The sequence below is a fragment of the Macaca mulatta genome, chromosome 7 (genome assembly GCF_049350105.2).
Source record: "Macaca mulatta isolate MMU2019108-1 chromosome 7, T2T-MMU8v2.0, whole genome shotgun sequence".
NCBI classification, from domain to species: Eukaryota; Metazoa; Chordata; class Mammalia; order Primates; family Cercopithecidae; genus Macaca; species Macaca mulatta.
The window spans coordinates 123,015,305-123,041,909 of NC_133412.1; the positions used below are offsets into that span (position 1 = coordinate 123,015,305).

At 39.9% G+C, this 26,605-nt stretch overlaps 1 protein-coding gene across 3 annotated transcripts in view; it reads right to left on the reverse strand.

The window, feature by feature from the left end:
* Nucleotides 1–128: 128 nt before the first annotated feature.
* The window catches only part of NEMF (nuclear export mediator factor), a 69,714-nt gene continuing 43,237 nt past the window's right edge, over nucleotides 129–26,605 (reverse strand). For all 3 annotated transcript variants that reach the window (XM_077940964.1, XM_028851536.2, XM_015143655.3), the window contains 15 exons: nucleotides 22,956–23,068; nucleotides 20,167–20,224; nucleotides 19,602–19,660; nucleotides 19,386–19,506; nucleotides 17,651–17,930; nucleotides 16,881–16,923; nucleotides 16,707–16,756; nucleotides 13,030–13,183; nucleotides 6,636–6,713; nucleotides 6,326–6,523; nucleotides 3,598–3,630; nucleotides 1,798–1,898; nucleotides 1,670–1,713; nucleotides 1,504–1,583; nucleotides 129–1,292 (listed from right to left, as the gene is read on the reverse strand). In XM_077940964.1, the coding sequence (XP_077797090.1) occupies nucleotides 1,215–1,292; nucleotides 1,504–1,583; nucleotides 1,670–1,713; nucleotides 1,798–1,898; nucleotides 3,598–3,630; nucleotides 6,326–6,523; nucleotides 6,636–6,713; nucleotides 13,030–13,183; nucleotides 16,707–16,756; nucleotides 16,881–16,923; nucleotides 17,651–17,930; nucleotides 19,386–19,506; nucleotides 19,602–19,660; nucleotides 20,167–20,224; nucleotides 22,956–23,068 (1,490 nt within the window). In that variant the 3' untranslated portion in view covers nucleotides 129–1,214. The remainder of the gene's footprint in view (nucleotides 1,293–1,503; nucleotides 1,584–1,669; nucleotides 1,714–1,797; nucleotides 1,899–3,597; nucleotides 3,631–6,325; nucleotides 6,524–6,635; nucleotides 6,714–13,029; nucleotides 13,184–16,706; nucleotides 16,757–16,880; nucleotides 16,924–17,650; nucleotides 17,931–19,385; nucleotides 19,507–19,601; nucleotides 19,661–20,166; nucleotides 20,225–22,955; nucleotides 23,069–26,605) is intronic.

Below are 26,605 nucleotides of genomic sequence, written 5' to 3' on the forward strand. Positions count from 1 at the left end.
AGAAAAGTAATGGTTGGGCTTTTTACCCTGGAGAATGGTTGTTACATTTCCTTTTCGGTAACTTCAGGATATATATCTGTAGAAACATTATACTAAATAGTCCTACCATCATCAAAATGCTGAAGTCATTTTTTAAAAACATTATAGATTTTTTTTTAATGGCAAGAGTAGTCTATAATCATGTAACCTAGTGTTGTAAATACAACATAATAAAGGGTTTTTTTTTTTTAAACATTAATATTCACATTATGACGAGGCTGGGAAAACAAAGTGTGGAGGGACCAACAACTATGTAGTACTTTGACCTTAACGCTCCAGCGCAGCGGCTGGAGCAGGTGGTCATGCTGAATACAGGCAGGTGTTCTCCAGTCAATTACGAAGTTTTTTTTTTAATTAATTAAAAAGTTTTGTAGCTCATGAAGGAATGGAAATAATGATTTCATTTTCCATTCTGTTAAGAGACAGGAAAAGTGGGTCAGAGTCTTTAGTGGTAAGCCTTAAAATGCACTTCTGGTATTATAGGTTAAGATGCTCTGTAACGTGCTATATTGGTAATTAATTAGTAAAGGTGGAAATTAAAATGGTACAGAACTGAATGAGACTACAAGGAAAAAAATAAGATCAAACCTGAAGGTCTACAAATGAATAGAAATGATTAACACCAATTTCTTCTAGGACTTACTAAGCTGAGTCATGAGAATTATTACTTACATTTTACATTTTGGTCTAATATATTTTTTGACAAGTATAGATGAAAGCAGAAGAAAATCCACTCCAATACTTAGTTTTCAAGACACAATCCTAAATACACCCCTGTGGCTGGCCCGTAATATATATATTAGATGTTATATACAGTAGACTTAACAAGTCAGTAGTCTAAGCAATCAAGCCACTTCACTGTTCAGTTTCTTTACATCATGAAATGAATACTTGGTATTAACCTCCCAAATGTCAAGAAAATGTAGAATAATTACAGATGTATATAATTAGCATTTAACTATCCACAAATACTTTAGGAAATCCTATCATAGACAGTGTTTCCTCTATATAAAACTGGGAAAAAAACAAGAATTAAGTCCTTTTGGTGAATAGAGCAAGGCAATGTTTAGTTCATTTTTATAATGCAGAAGTCCTGATACATGGTGTTTTCATCTTTGAACTTCCAAAAGGCTATAAAATTGGCTCTTCTCAAATATTTTAGAATTTCATTTCAGCTATTTCCTTTTTACATTCAGAAGATTGGGTGCAGACACTTTCACTTTGCCAGGAATGTTTCTTGATAAATCTGTGTCCTAAAAAAAGAAAATTGCTGAATATCTTCACATCCTATATAGTCAATCATGTTTCTTTTATGACAAAAAAGAAAAACATTTCCAAACTTTTAGCTGAAATGGTATTACTGCTTCTAATAAGACAGCATTTTCTACTAAAATAACAAAAAACTGCTAACATTTTAAATTGTACTGTCAGTCTCCACATTCCTTTTCTGAAGGAGAACTTTACCTTTACGCTGCGGAATAAGTCTTTTTCTCTTGCTGTTGCTTCTTTGGAATGCATGAAATTATTCAAGGCTGTTTTTGCAGCTGTAAATAAAAAAGTAAGAATAATCTACTCCTGTTAAGTCACTGAACTGTTTAAAATCATAATTCAAAAAGACAAATTTAAATACCTTTTCCCTTTTTCTGCACTCCAGGAGTAAGTTTCACTTTATATCTTTAAAAAGGAATTACATGTGTTACTAAATAGACATTACAAAACAATTCACAAAAGCCATTCTGTCAACTAATGGTAACTTACTTGTAGTTTGTCATGGTGGTGTAAGGGGCACATATTGGAATGGCAAACAGTAGTACATCTTCAGGATGTGGCTGGCCTGTCAAAGAATCAAATAGGTTTTCCTAAAAAGGGAAAATAACAGTTACAAAAGCAATTTATACCACTCTTTAAAAAAAATGCAAAAACACTTGAATTAATATCTCAACATATTTTTTATCTTTTTCTGATACATATACCATCTAAGCTGGAACAGTCGTGCTTAAACTCTGCTTCATAGTTCCAAAGAGTTGAAGACCAATGTTTAAATATATTCTTTACTACTTAATTTTTGCCTAGCATAATAAGTAATGAGAACAATAATTTTCAAAATACCACCTACAGTTCCATTTAAGAGAAAGAAGGCCCAGGAGCAGTGGCTCACACCTGTAATCCTAGGACTCTGGAAGACTGAGGCTGAGGTGGGTGGATCACTTGAGCCCAGGAGTTCAAGACCAGCCTGGGCAACATGGAGAAACCCCATCTCTAAAAAAATACAAAAATTAGCTGGGCATAGTGGTGGGTGCCTGTAGTCCCAGCTACTTGGGAGGCTGAGGGGGGCGGATCACCTGAGTCCAGGAAGTAGAGGTTGTGGAGAGCCATGATCCTGTCACTGCACTGAGTGACACCAGCCTGGGTGACAGAGACCCTGTCTCAAAAAAGAAAAAACTATTGTATATTACCTGAGTTGCAGAAACCTGTTATGGATTTAAATGATGCAGTAATAACCACAAGTAGATTTAAGTCCCATCATATGGAAATGGGACTAATACCTTGGCTACACTACTATTTCTCGACCTGGGGAGATTCTGCCCTCAGAAGACAATGGGCAATGTCTGGAGATAGTTTTGGTTGACACGATGAGGGGTGAGAAGGAAGAGGTAGGGGCTGCTACTGGCATCTAGTGGGTAAAGGCCAAGGATGTCGCTAACCATTTTATAATGAATGGGACAGACCCCACAACAAATAATTAACCAACCCCTAATGTTAATAGTGCCAAAGCTGAGAAACCCTAGGCTAGAACAGCCTTCTCTCTTCCCCATTATTAAGGAGAAATCCCAGAGCTTCTTAGAGTTCTTATTTGCTGTGCTACCTGTGAGACTGCCCCCATTTATTTAACAATATGAATAAACTTATAGATTTAGGACAGAATACTTGGTGTTGAAGTATAACTGATATTTGAGTGTTTGCTATGTGCCATAAACTTTTCTAAATACCCTTTACATATATTAGTTATCAAAACAACCCTCTCCTGGGTAGGGACATTATCCCCATTCTTCAGATAAGGAAACTGAGGCACAAAGAATAGTGTTTCCAAGTTGGTACAGTTACATACAGCAGAGGTGGGATTAAGACCCTGAAAGTTTGACTTCTTGACCTGCAGTCTTTTTTTTTTTTTTTTGAGACGGAGTGTCGCTGTGTCGCCCAGGCCATAGTGCAGTGGCGCGATCTCGGCTCACTACAAGCTCCACCTCCCGGGTTCACGCCATTCCCTGCCTCAGCCTCCCGAGTAGCTGGGACTACAGGCGTTGCCACCACGTCCGGTTTTTTGTATTTTTAGTAGAGACGGGGTTTCACCATGTTAGCCAGGATGGTCTCGATTTCCTGACCTCATGATCCACCCACCTCGGCCTCCCAAAGTGCTGGGATTACAGGCTTGAGCCACCGCGCCCGGCCAGACCTGCAGTCTTAAGTTTTTAAGTTTTAATAAGTTGTGTTTCAAACATTCTGGGAACTGAATTGTAATCACAGTGTTGCATTAGGAACCCCAACATAAAATCATACCTCATTTCCCTGTTGATCCAGATCTTGCTCCTCCTGTTCCGAACATATAAAAATAAAAATGTCAGCTATAATGTAAAATGAAATTCCACGCCATTAAACCATAAGGAGAAAGAAACAGTGATATAACCAGACTGTCATTTCTGACCCACAGGATAGGGGGCCTCACCATTAAACCATAAGGAGAAAGAAACAGTGATATAACCAGGATAGGGGGCCTCAAGGTTGTATTCTTCCTAAGACTCTGAAGTGTGTGTGTGTGTGTGTGTGTGTGTGTGTGTGTGTGTGTGTGTGTTCTTCCTAAGACTCTGAAGTGTGTGTGTGTGTGTGTGTGTGTTCTTCCTAAGACTCTGAAGACTCTGAAGTGTGTGTGTGTGTGTGTGTGTGTGTGTGTGTGTGTTCTTCCTAAGACTCTGAAGTGTGTGTGTGTGTGTGTGTGTGTGTGTGTGTTCTTCCTAAGACTCTGAAGTGTGTGTGTGTGTGTGTGTGTGTGTGTGTGTGTTCTTCCTAAGACTCTGAAGTGTGTGTGTGTGTGTGTGTGTGTGTGTGTGTGTGTATTAAGAAAGTAATGTCATTCAAGAGAAGAAGGGTAGTTCTCTGAGATAGAGGAGGTGGGAACTGAAACTTTCATATAAAGTATATGTTAAAGCAGCAAAAGTTACAGGGAGAATTTAAAATGACAACTAAGGTTGATAAGTTTGCCAGGAGAAAAGCAAATGGAGAATTCTGGTAAACATAACTTTTATTTTTAAATATTTGTTCAACAGTTTTGGATAAATTTTTCCCATATCCCATAAAATATGCTTAATTTTGTTTGCTTACTTAAGAAAAATCTATCTGGAGATAACCGACTGTCTCGCTGCTGTAACAGAATACCTTAGGCTGTATAATTTATAAACAGAAATTTTACTTCTTACAGTTCTGGAGGCTAGGAAGTCCAGCATCAAGGCACCAGCAGATTCAATGTCTGATAAGGGCTTGCCTCAAAGATGGCACCTTAGGCTGGATGTGGTGGCTCATACCTGTAATCCGAGTACTTTTGAGAGCCTGAGGTTGGGGGATCCCTTGAGCCCAGGAGTTCAACACCAGCCTGGGCAACATAGGGAGACCTCATCTTAAAAAAAGATGGCACCTTATTGCAGTGTCCTCATATGGCAAAAGGGCACTCATTCATGACAGAAGAGCCCTCATGACTTCACTTCCTAAAGGCCCAACCTCTTAATACCATCACACTGGGAATTTAGGTTCCCATATATGAATTGTGGGGGGTACTAACATTTAGACCACAGCACCTACTCATGAAAGAACATTAATAATTAACACCTCTAGTGAGCAGTTTTGAGTCTAGGATTTACAGAACACAAGAATAATGTACAAATTTTAAGAGCCAAAATGAGTTTTAGTATTACTAAACAACAACTGTTCATCAGGGAAAAAAAGAAAATAGTAATATAGAATCCCTGTAAGCATTACCTGCACTAAACTGAGCACACAATTATAACTCAAGCTTTACATAAAAATGCTGGAGACAAAAGTAAAATTTTTTTATTTGGCCTCTGTTTTAAACCAAGTTATTAAAAAATAAACAGGCTGGGCATGTGGCTCATGCCTGTAATCCCAACACTTTGGGAGGCCAAGGCAGGCGGATCACCTGAGATCAGGAGTTAAAGACCAGCCTGGCCAACATGGTGAAATCCCATCTCTACTAAAAATGCAAAAATTAGCCAGGTGTGATGATGCACGCCTGTAATCCCAGCTACTTGGAAGGCTGAGGCAGGATAATCGCTTGAATCTGGGAGGCGGAGGTTGCAGTGAGCCGAGATTGTGCCACTGCATTCCAGCCTGGGCAACAGAGCAAGACTGCCTCAAAAAAAAAAAAAAAAAGCAAGAAGATGTACATATTCATGTAAGAAGATATACAGAAGGCTGAGCTTGCTGTACTTTTAATAGAACAATTAGGCAATCATCTTAGCTGGAAAAATACAAACTTCTCACTGGTTTTGTAACCAGGGTACTTGGCTCTTAAATGGTGTACCCATTTTCAACATTATATGAGACAATATAGCATAGATTCCTACAGAAAAGCTTAGAGAAAGTGAAAATTTATTTTCTACTCATCTTCAAGACAATCCCAATTCTCTTTCCTTTTTTTTTGAGACGGAGTCTCACTCTGTCGCCCAGGCTGGAGTGCAGTGGCGCGATCTCGGCTCACTACAAGCTCCGCCTCCTGGGTTCATGCTATTCTCCTGCCTCAGCCTCCTGAGTAGCTGGGACTACAGGCGCTTGCCACCACACCTGGCTAATATTTTTGTATTTTTTTAGTAGAGACAGGGTTTCACCATGTTAGCCAGGATGGTCTCGATCTCCTGACCTTGTGATCCGCCTGCCTTGGCCTCCTAAAGTGTTGGCAATACAGGCGTGAGCCACGGCGCCCGGCCTCTCTGTCTTAATTTAACTCAGTTCCCATCAGAATCAAAGCCTCTCCATAAAACTGATTACTTCCTAAAGGCTTGTAACAAAATTTTTATCAGCTATCAATACTATCATTTCATGCTTAGATAAGATATTGCAATTTTAGTCTTTCAGGTTATATTTCTGAGACGACATTCCATTAAGAATAGGGTTACCCACTTGTCTTGGTTTTAGCACTGAAAGTCCCATGTCCTGGGAACCCCAGGATGGTTAATCACCCTAATTAAGAAGCAGAAGCCCACATGTATAGTAGCCTTACCTTGTCATCATGTGGATCATCTACAGCAAAGTCTTGTAACTCATGAGTTATAACCTCAAGGAACGGAGTTTCTTTCTTAATGTTGTCAGAGATCCTTTGTCCACCTCTGGGTTTCTGGGGCTGTTTCTTCACCGGTTCATCCTTTGTTTTTCCTTTCTTCCCCTTCTTCCCTTTTTCTTCTCTGTTTGAACCGGCAGACTTTAATTCATAGAGGAAACATTAGTCAGTGTTAAGAATGTATTGAATGCCAGCAGTGGACTAGATGCCCATTTGAAAAGCAAAAGAAAAAATGTTTTTAGATGTTACTTACCCCCAGCAATTTCATGATAAGTTCACGGTCTTCTTCATCCTGGTCTTTGTATTTTTCTTTCATTTTTTTCATTTTACTCTACAAAATCAGAAGATTTTGGTTGGAAATATTCAGCAGCAAAAAAATGTCAACAAATACTTGCAAAGAAATGGTGTTACTTTATATTCTCTGTCAAAAATGCTTACTGAATAAGGCACTATTATAATAAACAATATGAAGTCTACAAAGTTGGATAACCGAAGTCCTCATCCTCAAGGAATGTACCATAGGGTGGAGAGAAGATACACAGAGAAGTAAGGATAAATTAACACAACATAATGAACTGCGAGGAAGAAATAAAGTAAAACAGTATTGGAAAAGCAAGTCTAAAAAGAAAGAGAATAGTAATAGCAAGTCATCACATTTGGTTGGAGTCAGGGTACACATGGAGGAAGAATAAGAAATAAAGCAGCAAAGCTAGGCTAGGCACTTATTCTAGAGGCTTTCAAGACTCTGTATTTTATTAAATAAACCAGTTATTCTTTACCCTGATTACATCCCCAAATCACTCTAGGGGTTTTAAACTATAAACATCTAGGCCCCACCCTAGAGATGTTTGTCTTGATTAATTGTATTAGCTGGGACCAAAATAACACATTTTGAAAATTGTGAAGACTTCCCTAAACAGGACACAAACGCCGTAAAAGAAGACTGATAAATCAGACTTAATTAGAATTTTAAAATGCTACTCATCAAAAAAGACTATTAGAAAAGTGAAAAAGAGCAAGCCCCAAAGTGTGAAAAGCACTTGCAATACATATATCCAAGAAAGGACTTGTATTCAGGATTAGAGAGAACTCGTATACATCAACTAGAAAGATAGGACAAACCAATTTTTAAAATAGGTGCTTCGAGATCCAAAAAACATGAGAAAGTGCTCAATATCATTAGTCATCAGGGACATGAAATAAAAGCCAAATGAGCTATCAGCATATATACACACTTAAATGACTGAAAAAAGAAAACCTGACAATACTAAGTGTTACTACGGATGGGGGGTAACTGGACTCTCATACACTGCTTGGTGGGAAACTGACACAGGTACTCTGGAAAACTGACTGGCAGTATCTAATACAGCCAAACAACATGTATGCCACAACCCAGAAAATTCCACTCATATGTATATGAACAGAAATGCATACTTATGGATCCAAAAGTCATGTGAGGGTCTGGCACGGTGGTTCACGCGTGTAATCCCAACACTTTGGGAGGTCCGGGCGGGTGGATCATCTGAGGTCAGGAGTTCAAGACCAGCCTGACCAAAATGGTGAAACACCATCTCTACCAAAAATACAAAAAAAAAAAAACAGCCAGGCGTGGTGGTGCATGCCTGTAATCCCAGATACTTGGAAGGCTGAGGCAGGAGAATCGCTTGCACCTGGGAGACAGAGGTTGCAGTGAGTCAAGACCATGCTATTGCACTCCAGCCTGGGCAACAAGAGTAAAACTCTGTCTCAAAAAACAAGAAGTCATGTGGGGATATTCTTAGAAAGTGGCAAGCATGAGCCTTCCAGCTGGGCGCAGTGGCTCACGCCTGTAAGCCCAGCACTTTGGGAGGCCGAGGCGGGTGGATCACAAGGTCAAGAGCAAGACCATCCTGGCCAACATAAGTGAAACCCCGTCTCTATTAAAAATACAAAAATTAGCTGGGTGTGGTGGCGTGTGCCTGTAGTTCCAGCTACTCAGGAGGCTGAAGCAGAAGAATCACTTGAACCCAGGAGGAGAAGGATCCAGTGAGCTGAGATCACACCACCACTGTACTCCCGCCTGGCAACATAGCAAGACCCTGTCTCAAAAAAAAAAAAAAAAGAAACTGGCAAACAAGCATGAGCCTTCTGGGATGCTGGAAACATTCCAAGTAAAGTATCTGGATCTGAGTGGTGGTTTCACAGATGTGTGTGCTTACAAAAATTCACTGAGGCCGGACACGGTGGCTCATGCCTGTAATCCCAGCCCTTTGGGAAGCCAAGGCAGGCGGATCACGAGGTCAAGAGATCAAGACCATCCTGGCCAACATGGTGAAACTCTGTCTCTACTAAAAATACAAAAAGTAGCCAGGTATAGTGGCGCACGCCTGTAGTCCCAGCTACTCGGGAGGCTGAGGCAGGAGAATTGCTTGAACCCGGGAGGTGGAGGTTGCAGTGAGCCGAGATCGGGCCATTACACTCCAGCCTGGGCAACAGAGCGAGACTCTGTCTCCAAAAAAAAAAAAAAAAATTCACTGAGCCAAAGATTTGTGCATTTTACTATTATGTACACTGTACCTCAAAAAAATTGAGAAAAACTATTGTTACCAATAAACTGGACTGAGAAATGGAAAACCTGATGACAACAGAGTTTCTTAGAAAATACAACTTCGGAAAACCAACTTCAAAAAAAATCCCAGAAAACCTGAATAAACCTAAAGTCATTAAATAAACTGAAAATAGTTCTTAAAAATCTCCTCACAATAGCCGGGCATGGTGGCACACATCTGTGGTCCCAGCTACTAGGGAAGCTGACGTGGGAGGATTGCTTGAGCCCAGGGGGTCAAGGCTGCAGTGAGCCAAGATTGCAACACTACATCCCAGCCTGGGCAACAAAGCAAGACTCAGTCTAAAAAAAAAAAAAAAAAAAAAATCTCCTCACAAAACCCAAAACATTAGGTCTAGTTTTATAAGCAAATGCTATCCAATTTCAAGGAACAATCTCCATTTTGTGACAGAGTCTTGCTCCAGGCTAGAGTGCAGTGCATGACCTCGGCTCACTGCAACCACTGCCTCCTAGGCTCAAGCAATTCTCTTGCCTCAGCCTCCAAGAAGCTGGGACCTTACAGGTCCCGCCACACCTGGCTAATTTTTGTATTTTTAATACAGACGGGGTTTCACCATGTTAGCCAGGCTGGTTTCAAACTCCTGACCTCAGGTGACCCAACCACCTCAGCCTCCCAAAGTGCTGGGATTACAGGTATGAGCCACCGTGCTCGGCCACAATCTCCATTTTATACAAAGTTCTAGAGAGCAGAAAAAGCGGGAGAGGTCCTAAACTTATTTTATGAAACTGATATAATGTGTAAACACAAAAACCAGGCAGAGACAGTATGAGAAATTAGAGGCCAATTAATAGATTCTGCTCAAGTAATATACCATACTGACTGATTAATAGAGAAAATAATGCAATAGGCTGGGCATGGTGGCTCATGCCTGTAACTTTAGCACTTTCAGATACCAAGCAGGAGGATAACTTGAACCTAGGAGTTAGAGACCAGCCTGGGCAAATAGGAAGACCCTGTCTCTAAAAATAATAAAAGGAAAAATTAGCCAGGCATAGTGGCACACGCCTGTGGTCCCAGCTGTTTGGGAAGCTGAGGTAGAAAGACGGTTTGGGCCCAGAAGGTTGAGGATGCAGTGAGCCATAACCATACCACTGCATTCCAGCCTGGGCGACAGAGTGAGACCCTGTCTCAAAAACAAAAAAACAAGCAAAAAGAATCCAATAGATACAGAAAAACCATTCAGAGACATTTAGCTCATCATTACTAAAAAAAACTTTCAAAAAGGTATCCTCCAACAACCCAAAGGAAACATCCCACAATGATAAAATCTTAGAAACAGTTCCTTTAATGGCATTAACAGATATACACAATTACTACTTCTATGAAACACAATACTTTTGCTTTTCAGTCACTGCAAAAAACATGGGGAAAATAAAAAGGTATTAAGACTAGAAGAAAAGCCATAATTTGCAGACGATATGACTGCCTACAGATGAAGTATTAAAATTAGTAAGTGCTCTGTAAGATTGCTCATTACTAGATCAACACGAATGGTGTCTTCCCATGTACCAGCAAATAACAACTAGGAAATGAAAGTTTTAAAAATAGGTAGGGCGCAGTGGCTCACGTCTGTAATCCCAACACTTTGGGAGGCTGAGGCGGGCAGATTGCTCAATTATAGTTTTATAATTGCACAATTATGGTTTTCCATAAGAAGACTCAAAGTGGTTAAAATGACAATTCCCCAGAAAATAATCTAAAAATCTAATGTATTTTAATAAAAATTCTATCAGGATTTGCCTTGAAACTTAACCTATCTGCAGAACATTTCATTGTAAAAATGCATCATTTATTATTTCATATTGTTGTACACTTAAGATTAATTGCAGTTTTTGTGCTACTACAAATATAAACTTCAACGTCCTCAGTGCATACCCATCATTTTTTTTTTTTTAGGATAAATTCCTATAAGAGGAATTGCTGAGTCAAAGGGCAGAAGCACTGTTAAGACTTTTGACTGGAATTCCCATGTTGTACACTCAAACATTTACTGAACGACTGACAATGTAGCATCTATTAAAATGATGGGTAAAAAAAATTCCCCAGGTTTACACAGCATTTCTTTCATCACTTTTTTTTTTTTTTTTCCAGATTGGCCATTTGTTTTTTTATTGGTGGTTCTTTACTTTCTCCACCTGCAATGCACTGTGGTACCGTTTTCACATGGTTAGCCATCATTCTGAATATTTCATATCTTCTCAAATGATCTGCAATATTATTTTATCACATACTAAAACGCTAAATATCAGGTAGTGGTCCTGTGTCTAGATTTTATTCTGTCTCACTTTTTTCTGTCTAGCTATTCCTATGTTAATAACATGCTGTTGTAAAAATTCTAGCGTTAATTATTTTACTACCTCATAGGGAAATCCCTCAATTTCTTAGCTATTCTCAAGCATTTACTCCTTTTAAAATAAATTTAGAATTATTTTATCAAGCATTAAAATCTCAATTCTGATTAAAGTCATGTTGAAATTATATATGAGGAGAATTTATATTTTTATTATGTTGAGTCTTCCCTTCCTTATGCACATGTTCATTTATTTGCAGCTCACTGGAAAAAAGCATAGGAAAATCTGACCTCTATGGATGAAGGAAAGATCACAAAACATATTTATAAAGATTATAGCGGCCAGGCGCGGTGGCTCAAGCCTGTAATCCCAGCACTTTGGGAGGCCGAGGTGGGTGGATCATGAGGTCAGGAGATCGACACCATCCTGGCTAACACAGTGAAACCCCGTCTCTACTAAAAAATACAAAAAGCTAGCCGGGCGAGGTGGCGGGCGCCTGTAGTTCCAGCTACTCGGGAGGCTGAGGCAGGAGAATGGCGTAAACCCGGGGGGCGGAGCTTGCAGTGAGCTGAGATCCGGCCACTGCACTCCAGCCTGGGTGACAGACCGAGACTGTCTCAAAAAAAAAAAAAAAAAAGATTGCAAAGAAATTTAAAAGAAGTACACTGATAAATTAAGTCCATAATCCCCTCACTTTTATACTGCTACAGCATTTTTTTTTTTTGAGACAGAGTCTCGCCATGTCACCCAGGCTGGAGTGCAGTGGCATGATCTTGGCTCACTGCAACCTCCGCCTCCTGGGTTCAAGCAATTCTCCTGCCTCAGCCTCTTGAGTAGCTGCGACTATAGGCATGTACCACCATGCCTGGCTAATTTTTGTATATTTAGTAGAGATGGGGTTCACCATGTTAGATAGGCTGGTCTTGAACTCCTGGCCTCAAGTGATCGACCTGCCTCGGCCTCCCAAAGTGCTGAGATTACAGGCATGAGCCACTGCACCTGGCTGCTACAGCGTTTTGAAGAGTGTATTATATTGTAACCAGACATGGTGGCTAACACACGTCTAGTTCCAAGCACCTTGGGAGGGTGAGGCAGGAAGATCACTTGAGCCTGGGAGTTTGAGACCAGTCTGGACAATATAGTTAGACCCCATCGCTACAAAAAATAAAAAGAATTAGCTGAGTATGGTGGCATGCACCTGTGTGGTCCCAGCTACTTGGAAGACTGAGATGGGAAGATCACTTGAGCCTAGAAGTTAAGGCTACTGCAGTGAGCCCTGACTGCACCACTGCATTCCAGCATGGGTGACAGAGCAAGACTCTATCTTGGGAGAGCTGGCGGGGGCGGTGTGGAAAGAGTATGTTCTATCACAAGTACTTCTTTCTTCATCATCCACTTTTAGCAAAATATCTAAGAACTCTAAACAACATCGAAAAATTACTGAGCTAAATTCTCAATAAATATCAGCTCTGCTACTTAACTAGCTGGGCGACTTTGGCAAACCATAATCTCCTATTACTCTTCCAGATAAAATGAAAGCTTCTGTGCAGATGATCTTGAAAGTCTAAATAACTTCTAGTAGTGATCTCTATGTTCCCCAAATGCTATATCTACTCAACTAATTTTTAGTCAAAGGATATCACAAAGGATTATTTTTTGGCCTACATTTTCTATTTCACTTCAACTTTAAAAAATTAAAAAGGAACCTCACAACTTAACTGTGAACCATATAGATCATCCTGAAGTTTACCTTTTGTCCTCGTTTCATTGGCTGTACAGCCGCAACATTTTTGCTTGTGTTCTGATGAGTTTCAATGTGTACAGTACTTTCTTTTTCTTTATCCTTTCCCTCTATCACTTCTAAATCTCCTGAGTCACTTGGAAGCTTTTTCTTTTTCATTTCCCTGAATAAAAAAGACATGGAAACATCTCATTCTTAGAATTTCAATTCTTAGTGCCCTAAAAAAGTTCCATGGGAAAGGGCACATATACAGTATATAAATGGTCATGCCTTCTGCTTCACTTGTTAATCACCAAGTTAGAAAATACAAAGATGCTCAAAATCATCACGTAGGAAAAAGATGAAAATTTTTCATCTCTCATGGATTTATCTTTCTTTCTATCATCCAAGCTCAACATATTGTCACCCCTGACTCATCCTTACTCACTAGGCACATTTAGCCCCTGAACACCTTAATGGCCAGGCACTGGGATTTGTACTCTTTGTATCAACATAGCGTTGGGAGGTCTTAGGCATTTAATAAAACATTTCTTGACTGGTTGGTGGACTAAATGGATTAAAAAATACACAGGTTAAGAAGGAAGGGTAAATTTTATTACTGTGGTATTCTTCTTTCTGTTCCCAATGCCAACGTCTTAGTTCAGGTCCTCATTACATCCCACCCAGACTTCTTCCAGAGTCTACATATTCTGAACTTTTTTTTAAGACAGAGTTTGTGCCACCACGCCCAGTTAACTTTGTATTTTTAGTAGATATAGGGTTTCACCATGCTGCTCAGGCTGGTCTTGAACTGACCTCAGGTGATCTATTCGCCTCAGCCTCCCAAAGTGCTGGGATTACAGGCATGAGCCACCACATCCAGCCATTAACTTCTGTTTTAATCTTCCTTAATCATTTGCCTATGTCACATTCTCTTCGTATCACTTTAAAGGGTACAGTCCAAAATCCTTAGCTTTTAAGTACTCCATTTTTAGTTCAAATTTACTTCTCCAATCATATCATCTACCATTTAATAAACAAACTTTCTCTTCCTTCCCACTGAGTCTATTTATCATTTCCCCAAAGCACTATGCATATTACCCCAAAGAAGCACTCCTCTTTGTTAATGCTAATTCTCCTTGGAGTCTCCCTCCTTCACTTACTTAACCGCTAACATATCTTTCAAGGTGTACTTCTGATGTTATTTCCCCAAACATCTGAACTCATAGCAATCTCTTACTCTTGAACTACTTTATCACTTTCAGATACTATTTACATATTTATGACTACTTCCTGAATCCAGGACTCAAAAGCCTCTTTAAGGCAGGAGCTTTATACTTTACCTCTTTGTATACTCCGTAAGTATCTAGCACAGTGCTATATGCTCAGAATTCTCTGTAATTGTTTAATGATTATCTTTCTCAAATGAAAAGGCTTTACTGTCCATTCCGATTTAGGGCCTCTTCCTGGAATGCTTTAGTTGTCTTAGTCTTTCCCACCCTACAGTAGTCGTTTCCTTCCCTTCTGCCCTTGCCTTGCTTCTACTTGCTTCCTGAGACCTGCTAAAAAAAAAAAAAAAAAAAAAAAATTGGCCTGGCATGGTGGCTCACGTCTGTAATCCAGCACTTTGGGAGGCTGAGGCGGGCAGATCACGAGGTCAGAAGATCGAGACCATCCTGGCTAACATGGTGAAACCCCATCTCTACTAAAAATACAAAAATAAAATTAGCCAGGCGTGGTGGCAGGCGCCTGTAGTCCCAGCTACTCGGGAGGCTGAGGCAGGAGAATAGTGTGAACCTGGGAGGCAGAGCTTGCAGTGAGCCAAGATCACACCACTGCACTCCAGCCTGGGCCACAGAGCGAGACTCCATCTCAAAAAAAAATAAAAAATAAAAAATCAAGTCTTCTGCCTTATGTAAAACTTTCCTAATTTCAGGTATTCCTATTTATTCCTGACAATATTACCCTAGAACTAGTCTATGTAATACACTGAAATCATTATTGTACATGTTTATGTAGTAAAAGCTCTGTCTTATTAGAGCAAGTCCTCAAATAACATAATTTAATTCAACATCATTGTTGTAACTTTGATGAGAATGAAAAACAAAATTGATTCCTGGCCATGGCCACCATCTGTGCAGAGTCTACATGTTTTCCCCATGTCTGTGTGGGTTTTCACCAGGTACTCAGGTTTTCTCTCACATCCCAAAATGCGCATGTTAGGTTAACTGGCGTGTCTAAATTATCCCAGCATGAATGAGTGCCCTGCAATGGAATGACATCCTGTTCTGGGTTGGTTCTGGCCTGTTGCCCTGATTTGCCAGGATAGGCTCTTGCCACCAATGACCCTTAACTGGAATAAGCGGTTGAAAAACGAATGAATGAATGAATGACAATATAAATGATTGTCAAAAATTCATAAACTAAACAATAGTCATACAAATGTACAATAAACAATGTAGTATGAAAGTGCTTAAAGAACGTGCCATATTTTTGTTTTTGAACCTCATGGTAGTAGGAGGTACTCTACAATTTTCACTTTGCAAATAGTCCTTGATTTAACCCACTACCACAACTACCATCACTCATTGATTTACCAAAAATTGGGTAAATAATTATCGTGCTTGCTTTCATTAATCTTTCTTAAATATATGTACAGTTTATATTTATTTTAATGTTTAGTATTAGAAGTGTTTTCAGTCTTTATTTAGAAGTTTTGTGATAGTTTTGTGACCAAAAATATGCCAGAGGAACTTAACTCCTGTTTATATCAATTAGCCCATGGCAAAATTGGTTTCATTACACATTGTTTCTCTTAAGTCCAAGTTTCCAAGAACCTACTGAAAATGTTAAGTGGGCTGGGCGCAGTGGCTCACGCCTGTAATTCCAGCACTTTGGGAGGCCAAGGCGCTTGGATTACGAGGTCAGAAGATCGATACCATCCTGGTTAACACGGTGAAACCCCATCTCTACTAATACAAAAAATTAGCCGGGCATGGTGGCCGGTGCCTGTAGTCCCAGCAACTTGGGAGGCTGAGGCAGGAGAATGGCGTGAACCCGGGAGATGGGGCTTGTAGTGAGCTAAGATCGCGCCACTGCACTCCAGCCTGGGCGACAGAGTGAGACTCCATCTCAAAAAAAAAAAAAAGAAAATGTTAAGTGAAGGCCGGGCATCAATGGTTCATGCCTGTAATCCCAGCACTTTGGGCAGCCACGGTGGGAGGATCACTTGAGCCCAGGAGTTCAAGACCAGCCTGGGCAACATGATGAAACCCCATCTCTACAAAAAATATAAACATTTTTGTAGTGGCATGTGCCACTACAGCTACTTGGGAGGCTGAAGCAGGAGACTGCCTGAGCCTGGGAGTTTGAGGCTGTAGTGAGCCACAACTGCACCTTAGCACTCAAGCCTGGGCAACAAAGCGAGACCCTGTCTCAAAAAAAAAAAAACAAAAAAAAAGAAAAGAAAATGTTAAGTGAGGACTTACCCTACTAGGTCTATTTCATTGATTACAGTGACAGATTAGGGCCCTTAAACAGAAAAATGTATTAGAGCTTAATATTAACAACGAAAAATTTCTGCTAAATCTTGGTCAATTTAATGAAGGAAGTCTTTAAACAGCTAAGTAATCTGTGGTAGCTGAGCTATCAATTAAAAAAAAAAAAGAAAATCATGCTTTGTAGTTAGATAACACAGATGTGTTTACCTTCTTTCCTTGGCTGACAAATGTCTCCGGCTCTGTGATTTACTGTCACTCTATTAAAACAAAAAAACAGGCAAATGCAAACATCACTATTATTAATTTTTTTGAAAAGTATTAAAAAGTAGAAAATGATTCCTTGAGAATAGGATGTTCTTCATAAAACTGAAAATAGCTTACAGAATTAGAAGATTCCTCTTTTGAAGCCAATTTCTGGAGGGACCTATGAAAATAAACAGAACGGAGTCTCTACCAGCCTGTAAAAGACACTCATTTACAAAGCCCCCAGATGTTCCCACACCATACTCTTAAGTACTGGCAATCCAACAGATTTTCACATTTGGTAAAGTGAGAAAAACATACAACCAAATTGCTCCTCTCTCCACACTTCCATATACATTTTAAAATAGGTGACGTGTACTGAAAACTTACTGTGTGTCAGGCACTGCCAGGTGGTATACATGCATAAATCCCCATGAAAGGGATACCATTCTGTTTCACCAAGAAGGAAACTGAAGCTTAAGCACAAAGTAACTTTACCAAGGACACACCCTAAGACCCAACACTGGTCTGTCTGACTCCTACACTGTTCTGAATTACATCGTTAATTGTGCATTTATAACTGTGGACTATTTACCTGATGATCTGTAAAACATTATGTAAACTAAAACATATTTCTTTGATGGAACTGCCTTTGTTATGTTTTTAGCATTTATAACCATTTAGTTGTTTCTCTTTGGATCTAGTTTGGCCACTCTAAATGCACTGTATTTTTCTACCCTGGTCCTGGGAATTCCTTTGCAGAGAGACCCAATCAAATGGTGAAAAAGCAGTAAAACAATGGAGGGTAAAAGTACTGATGTCAATCTTGGTATTTTCTTGGTAAGGATTACACCTCATCATCATTCTCGGCTTACACAATAATATGTAAAATTTTATTTTTTAATTACCTTTGGGGTTGAAGGTGGGACAAGTCAATGGTAGTATCAGGATAATTTAATGTCTCTTCCCCTTCATCCTTCATTTCACCAACAGGATCCTGATCTTTTCTAACCTCTTCATATTCTCCTTCATCTTCAGAGCTTTCTTCCTGAATGAGCTCCTCATTCAGTTCATCTCTACCACTCTGAACAGTGATATCCTCTTGGTTAAGCTGAGTCATGAGTTCTACTTCTACAGGAGGAGTTTCATGTTCCTCTTTATCCTCATCACTGCTAGTGTCACCTCCATCTGTAGAATTACCATAAGGAAAGTCAGTGTGGGACTACCAACCATGCCAGGTCATTTCCTGAAAACGTCATAAAAATATTCCACTGACTGTTTCTCCCATATTTCTCCAAAAAATCACCAGAAAAATGCCTGATCGTTCCCAAAGGGTACTCTTAGACAAAAGAATAACCTGTATCATGAATAGGTTGAACTAAATGATCTCCAAGATCCTTTACCACAACAAATTTCTTGGACATTGCTACCCTTTCAACATACAAAACCACAACTTTGCCTTAGTTGAGTATTTCCAAAAAGCAAGACAGCAAAATTAGTTGTATAACTTTTGCTGCTTTTATTATAATTTGCACATAAAACTTAAATACATATTACATAACACACATAACAGGTGCTCATTCTTTTGCAAAGGAACTAATAGTAGTAATAGGGTCTACTGCCTCACCTGCAAAATGACATGCCACCACTCATCTGACAAGGATGGTTACAAGAATAGAAAATAATGTAAATAGGCCAGGTGCAGTGGCTCACGCCTGTAATCCCAGCACTTTGGGAGGCCGAGGTGGGTGGATCACGAGGTCAGGAGCTCAAGACCAGCCTGGCCAAGATGGTGAAACCCCGTCTACTAAAAATACAAAAATTAGCCAGGCGTGGTGGCAGGTGCCTGTAATCCCAGCTACTCAGGAGGCTGAGGCAGAAGAATTGTTTGAACCTGGGCAGCAGAGGTTGCAGTGAGCCAAGATCGCGCCACTACACTCTAGTCTGGCAACAGACTGAAACTCCGTCTCAGGGATTAAAAAAAAAAAAGAAAAGAATGTAAATAAGGCACTTTATACAGTCCCAGGGAAATGGTGAGCCTCAATCAATAGAATCTTACAGCACAACAGTAATAGTAAATGAAACAATGCAATATTACCTGTAAAAAGGAATGACCTTGGCAGAGAGAGTAACTACAAAATAGTTTAGTGGAAATATTTTCCGTAGTTCCTTTAGGTAGGCAGGTAAATTTATTCTAGCAACTATAATTACTCTCTACTTGAAACAAATATTTTGCCTCCCAGGTTCAAGCCTCCCACCTCAGCCTCTTCAGTAGCTGGGACTAGAGGCGCTGATTTTTTTGGTAGAGATGGGGTTTTGCCATGTTGCCCAGGCTCGTCCTTGGGTTGTCCCAGGAGCTGGTCTCAAACTCCTGAGCTCAAGCAATCCACCTGCCTCGGACTCCCAAAAGTGCTGGGATTACAGCATGAGCCACAACGCCCGGCCTGATAAATACTTTTAAATTCACTAGAATAAGTATATTTAGCATTTCCAAAAACAAAATTCAGTAAAACAGCAAGTACTTTGGGTTTTTTTTTTTGAAATTTAGATTATCCCAAAAGAGACATGATCTTCTAAGGATTTAGAAGCAAAACTTGGTAACAAAAAACATCACAAACTAATTTCTTAAAATCTATAAACTACCTAATTGTTCCATTTCTTCTGATATGAGTTCGCTTGTGCAACTTGCCAGTGTCTCCATGTCTTCATCCTGTACTCTGACTTTTCGTTCACCCCGATGTCTCCAAACACAAGACTCATCTACCTAAAGAAATAGTTATTTGTCAGTGACGGAGCTTTAAACAAGACTAATGAAAATCAGGAAAAAAATAAATAAATAACCAAGAAGCTGAAGAGTACCTTAAAAAGGAAGCTAAACCCCATCATTAGATATGAGGGAGGAAGAAAATTCTTTTTTCCTACAAAAGATAACGTACATTAATGCTTTAAAAATCAGGTTTCTCCACTTTTTGCTTACAAAACAAAAAAAAATTAGTGTCAGATGACAGGAATGGTCATATCCATTTTGTCTTTTACTATGTCATGAATAACATTTCCCATTTATAGAACTGGGCAGTATGTATAGGAACAGTTATTAAGAAGAAAAAAAATACATGCTTGCTCTGATATTCTGGGTCAGTCAGACCCTGAATATTCTATTTTCAGAAATAAGTTCAGGCTATACTTTCTTAACCTTATAACTAAACTACACGAAAGTGCACTGCCCTCAAAAAAAATATACATGAAGATATGACAAACACTAAACTTGTCCCACCAAGGCAAAAATTTCTTTACTTCATAGCAGACTTTATATAAGAAATCCGAGTAATTAGTTTCTGTTCTAAGAGTATCTGTAAACTGTCCTCAAACCTGTCTCCATAATCTATTGACAAGTCTAGGGATATTTTTCCTGTCAAGACATTACCTCTTATCATGAAGCTTCCTGTTGTCAAATATTCTCCAGTTGGTGCTGTTTTAGATACCTGAAGAACACAATAATACATTGTATTCTTATTTTAAAAATACTCCGGGGTTTTCTTTTTCCACTTGAGAAAGTAAAGTCAGAGTCAAGTAAGCCACACTGTCTCCTGAAAAGTTTGTAATTTCGTATAAATTCTCAATACTGAAGGGAAAGATAGCCCTTTCATGACAGATAAGCCTCTGGAAGTAACAAAGAAAAACAAAGAATCCACAGCATCAATCATTTTCTTTCTTTTTTCTTTTGAGACGAAGTCTCACTCTGTTGCCCAAGCTGAAGTGCAGTGGCACAATCTCGGCTCACTGCAACCTCTACCTCCTGGGTTCAAGCGATTCTCCTGCCTCAGCCTCCTGAGTAGCTGGGACTACAGGCACCCGCCACCATGCCCGGCTGATTTGTGTATTTTTAGTAGAGACGGGCTTTCACTATGTTGGCCAGGCTGGTCTTGAACTCCTAACCTCGTGATCCACCTGCCTCAGCCTCCCAAAGTGCTGGGATTACAGGCGTGAGCCACCATGCCCGGCAATAATTTTCAAATGCCATGGACGACAGCAGAACTGGTCCACTCATCTCTTCCAGCGTGAGATGTAATGAGAAAACTAATGCTAGGTCAATGAGCTTATCATAAAGCTATGTTTATTAAAATAAAGCTCTATTTATTAAATAAAATCCTTGTCTAAGATACTGTTTTTGATAATAAAGTTTTTTTTCTCTTTTTTTTGAGACGGAGTCTCGCACTGTCACCCAGGCTGGAGTGCAGTGGCCCAATCTTGGCTCACTGCAATCTCAGCCTCCCAGGTTCCAGCGATTCTCCTGCCTCAGCCTCCCAAGTAGCTGGGACTACAGGCACGCACCACCACGCCCGGCTAATTTTTGTATTTTTTTAGTAGAGGTGGGGTTTCACCATACTGGCCAGGCTGGCCTCGAACTCCTGACTTTATGATCTGCCCACCTTGGCCTCCCAAAGTGCTGGGATTACAGGCATGAGGCAAAAGTAACTTTTCACTATATGAAATAAAGATTATAGGAAAATTTAAAAAAATATATCCTATTTCGGCAAACAGAAAGTGAGTAAACTTATCCCATAATTTAAAAAAATTTTGGGGCCAGGCGTGGTAGCTCACGCCTGTAATCCCAGCACTCTGGGAAGCCAAGGCAGGTGGATCATGAGGTCAGGAGTTCAAGACCAGCGTGGCTAAGACAGTGAAACCCTGTCCCTATTAAAAACACAAAAATTAGCCAGGCGTGGTGGCAGGTACCTATAATCCCAGTTACTCAGGAGGCTGAGGCAGAGAACTGCTTGAACCCAGAAGGCGGAGGTTGCAGTGAGCCGAGATCATGCCACTGCATTCTAGCCTGGGTGACAGAGCAACACTCCATCTCAAAAATATATATATAAATAAATAAAAAATTATAAATCTTTGAAACCCCCAAATCGTCAGAGTATCTTTATTAGTCATAGTTATTAAAATAGCAAGGGGCCAAGTGTGCTAGCTCACACCTGTAATCCCAGCACTTTGGGAGGCGGAAGGAGTTCACTTGAGGCCAGGAGTTTGAGACCTGGCCTGGCCAACATGGCCAAACCCCATCTCTACAAAAACAGAAAAAGTAGCCAGGTGTGGTGGCACACTCCTGTAGTCCCAGCTACTCAGGAGGCAGAGGCAGGAGAATCGCTTGAACTCATGAGGCGGAGGCTACAGTGAGCTGAAATTGCACCACTGCACTCGAGCCTGGGCAACAGAGCAAGACTCCATCTCAAAACAAACAAAACAAACACAAAAAACCAGCAAGGGATTAAAAACACACTAAATTTCATTCTAAAAAATTTCTTAATAAAAGAATTAAAACCACTTTTATAACAGCACTGAGGTAGCAATTTATAATCCCCCTATAATGACAATATCACAGCACAGCATATAATAAATATAAAAAGATACAAAAATGAAACTAAATCTAAGGGAGTATAATGAAACTGAACTCTTTTTATCCTACTGTACAGCTTTATGAACTTATAAAAGTACATCATCATCAATTATAATTCTCAAAAGTATGATAAGAAATCAATAGCAATGTGAGGTCAAATATGGAATGAAGTATCACCAAACTAAACAGCACTGGCCAGGCACCATGGCTTACACCTGTAATCCCAGCACTTTGGGAGGTTGAGGCAAGAGGATCACTTGAGGTCAGGAATTCGAGACCAGCCTGGCCAACATGGTGAAACCCCATCTCTACAAAGAAAAAAAAAATGCAAAAAAAAAAACCCAACAACATCATTAACCACCAAGAAGGGCAATTACTAAAAACAAATGAGGATATGCCTACTTTTCTGGAAGGGCCCAAGAGAATTCAGAATATTCCAACAAAGATGAACAGGAGAAAGGCCTTTTAGGTCAGTATGCCAATAATAATCAATAATAATTGGAATACTCTTTATCCTGTATAACTGTATGGATCACTCTCTCTTCATTTACATCTCTGCTCAAATCCTACCTTCCTAGAAAGGTTTCCCCAATACTTCATCCAAAATGGTATCCCCTATCACTCTCTATCCCCTTTCATACTTTAAAAAATACATATTTTATGGCACTTATTACCTGACATTATGTACATATTTTCCTCTACCAAAAAAATGTTAGCTCTATTAGAGCCTTGTCTGCTTTATTTATTTCTATACTCTCAAAATTTGACACACAGTAGCTCTTAATAAGAAAAAGGACAAGAGCCCTTATTACCTGATGATGGTACACCCACCAAGCACTAGTGATAACTCGTGCATCCCAAGCAGCACTGTAGCAAAGTGCCATTGTGCCAGCTTCAGTCAAGGTCCGTGGGGGGATGGGTTCTCCTGGAATAACAATGCATAATGTTTCAATACCAAAGTATGGACTTTCTCCAAAGATGAAAATTACATGCTGCATGACAGGGTCAATCATATTTTTTTTTTTTGAGACAGAGTCTTGCTCTGTCACTCAGGCTGGAGTGCAGTGGCACAATCTCAGCTCACTGCAACCTCCACCTCCTGGGTTCAAGCAATTCTCTGCCTCAGCCTACTGAGTAGCTGCAATTACAGGCGCCCGCCACCATTCCCCACTAAATGTTTGTATCTTTAGTAGAGACGGGGTTTCACCATCTTGGCCAGGCTGGTCTTGAACTCCTGACCTCATGATCCACCCACCTCAGCCTTCCAGAATGCTGGGATTACAGGCATAAGCCACCGCATCCGGCCAGTCAATCATATATCTTAAATACTAATACATTTTTACTTCATCATTATAAAAAGTTACTAAAAATATATTTTTAATATTGCTATTTACAGAGCAAGCTTTTAAATGACCTATGTAAATAAAACATGTCAGAGAAGAAATATCCTCTCACATCAATAATTCTAACTTCACTCCAGAAAAGATAATTTAGAGAAATCCATTTAAAGTTTGAAGACTTCCAAAATTAAAATAGATTGGCGGAATCATGAACATGAAGAGCATACATGAATAATATGTCCCTTATGGTTAGATTTCAAATATTTTTAAATTGGGGTATAATTCACCTGCCATAAAATTCACCCCTTTAAAGTGCACAATTCAATGGCTTTTTGTATATTCATAATGCTGTGTGACCATGACCATCAACACTATTTAATTCCAGAACATTTTCATCATCCCAGAAAAGAAACCCTATATTCACTAGCAGCCACTCCCCATTTTCTCCTCTGTACCCAGTCCCTGGCAATTACTAATCTATTTTCTGTCTCTATGGTTTTGCCTAATTTGGACGTTTTATACAAATGTAATCATACATGGCATTTTAGGTTTGGCTTCTTTCACTTAGCTTAATGTTTTTCAAGGTCATTCCATGTTAAAAGCACATATAAGTACTTCTGTTCTTTGTAAGCCTGAATAATATTCCATTATATGGATATACCACATTTTGTTTATTCATTAATTGAATGACATATGAATTGTTTCCATTTCTTGGCTATTATAAATAATGCTGCTATCAGTATCTGCAAACAAGTTTTGTATGGACACATACCTTTGCTTATCTTGGGTATATACCTAAGAGAGGAATTGCAGGGTCAATTATGTTTTACATTTTTTGCAACTGCCAAACCATTTCCCATAGCAGTATTCTATTTTCTCCACCATCATCACCAACACGTGTTACTGTTTTCTCCAGCATCATCACCAACATGTGTTAGTGGGTATAAAGTGGTATCTTGTGTTTTTTTGAGACGGAGTCGTGCTCTTTTCGCCCTGGCTGGAGTGCACTGGCGTGATCTCAGCTCACTGCAACCTCCGCCACCTGGGTTCAAGCGATTCTCCTGCCTCAGCCTCCTGAGTAGCTGGGATTACAGGCATGTGCCACTACACCCGGCTAATTTTATATATATATATATATATATATATATTTTTTTTTTTTTTTTTTTTTTTTTTTACTAGAGATGGGTTTCACTATACTGGCCAGGCTGTTCTCAAACTCCTGACCTCAATGATCTACCTGCCTCTGCCTCCCAAAGTGCTGGGATTACATACATGAGCCACAGCGCCTGACTGGTATCTTGTGATTTTGATTTAAATTTTCCTAATGACTGATGATACTGAGAATTGTTCCATGTGATTGTTGGCCATTCACATATCTTTGCAGAAATATCCATACAAATCTCTTGCTCATTTTTCAGCTGGGTTACTTCCCTTTCTATTGTTGAAACTTAAGAATTATTTGGATACTAGTCTCATCAGATAAATGATTTGCAAATATGTTCTCTTATTCTGTGGGTTGTCGTTTAACTTTCTTGATAATGTTCTTTGGATTAAGGTTTTATTTATTTATTGTATTTTTTGAGACAGAATTTCGCTCATTGCCCAGGCTGGAATGCAATGATGCCATCTCAGCTCACTGCAATCTCCGCCTCCTGGGTTCAAGCGATTCTCCTGCCTCAGCCTCCCAAGTAGCTTGGATTACAGATGCCTGCCACCATGCCAGGCTAATTTTTCATATTTTTTAGTTGACACAGGGTTTCACCACGTTGGCCAGGCTGGTCTTGAACTCTTGACCTCAGGTGATCCACCTGCCTCGGCCTTCCAAAGTGCTGGGATTACAGGCATGAGCCACCGTGTCCAGGCTGAATTAAGGTTTTTAATTTCATGTCTAACTTATCTGTTTTTTGTTTGATTACTTATGATTCTGGTATCATATCTAAGAAATTACTGCATGATACAAGATCATGAAAATTTATGCCTTGTTTTCTTCTAGCAGCTTTATACTTCTGGCTTTTAAATTTAGGTCTTGGATGCATTTTAAGTTAATTTTTATAAATAGTGTGATGAACAGGTCTATCCTCAATCTTTTTGCATGTCGATATCTAGTAGTCCACACTACCGTTAAAAAGCTAAGCCACAGACTGGCAGAAAATATTTGCAAAAGACATAGCAGATGAAAGACTATTATCTAAAATATACAAAAAACTCTTAGAACTCTGGCCGGGCGCGGTGGCTCAAGCCTGTAATCCCAGCACTTTGGGAGGCCGAGGCGGGCGGATCACAAGGTCAGGAGATCGAGACCATCCTGGCTAACACGGTGAAACCCCGTCTCTACTAAAAAATACAAAAAACTAGCCGGGCAAGGTGGCGGGCGCCTGTAGTTCCAGCTACTCGGGAGGCTGAGGCAGGAGAATGGCGTGAACCCGGGAGGCGGAGGCTGCAGTGAGCTGAGATCCGGCCACTGCACTCCAGCCTGGGTGACAGAGCAAGACTCTGTCTCAAAAAAAAAAAAAAAAAAAACTCTTAGAACTCAACAGTAAAAACACAAACAGCCCAATTAAAAACTAGGCCACTTTTAACAGACACTACATCAAAGATATACATATGGATATCTAATAAGTCATTAAGGAAATGCAAATTACAACAACACTGAAATACACTATGCATCAATGATAACGGCCAAAATCCAAAACACTGACAACACTAAATTCTGGTGGCAGTGGAACAACAGGAACTCCCATTGCTGGTGGTGATGTAAAAGGATACAGCCACTTTAGAAGAGAGTCTGGTGGTTTCTTACAAAACTAAAAATATGGCTGGGTGCGGTGGCTCATGCGTGTAATCCCAGCATTTTGGGAGGCCGAGACAGGTGGATCACAGGATCGAGAGCATCCTGGCTAACACAGTGAAACCCTGTCTCTACTAAAAATACAAAAAATTAGCCAGCCTGGTGGCAGGCGCCTGTAGTCCCCAGCTACTCAGAAGGCTGAAGTAGGAGAATGGCATGAACCCAGGAGGCAGAGCTTGCAGTGAGCCGAGATCACACCACTGCACTCCAGCCTGGGCGACAGAGTGAGACTCCATCTCAAAAAAAAAACTAAAAATACTCTTACCATGTGATT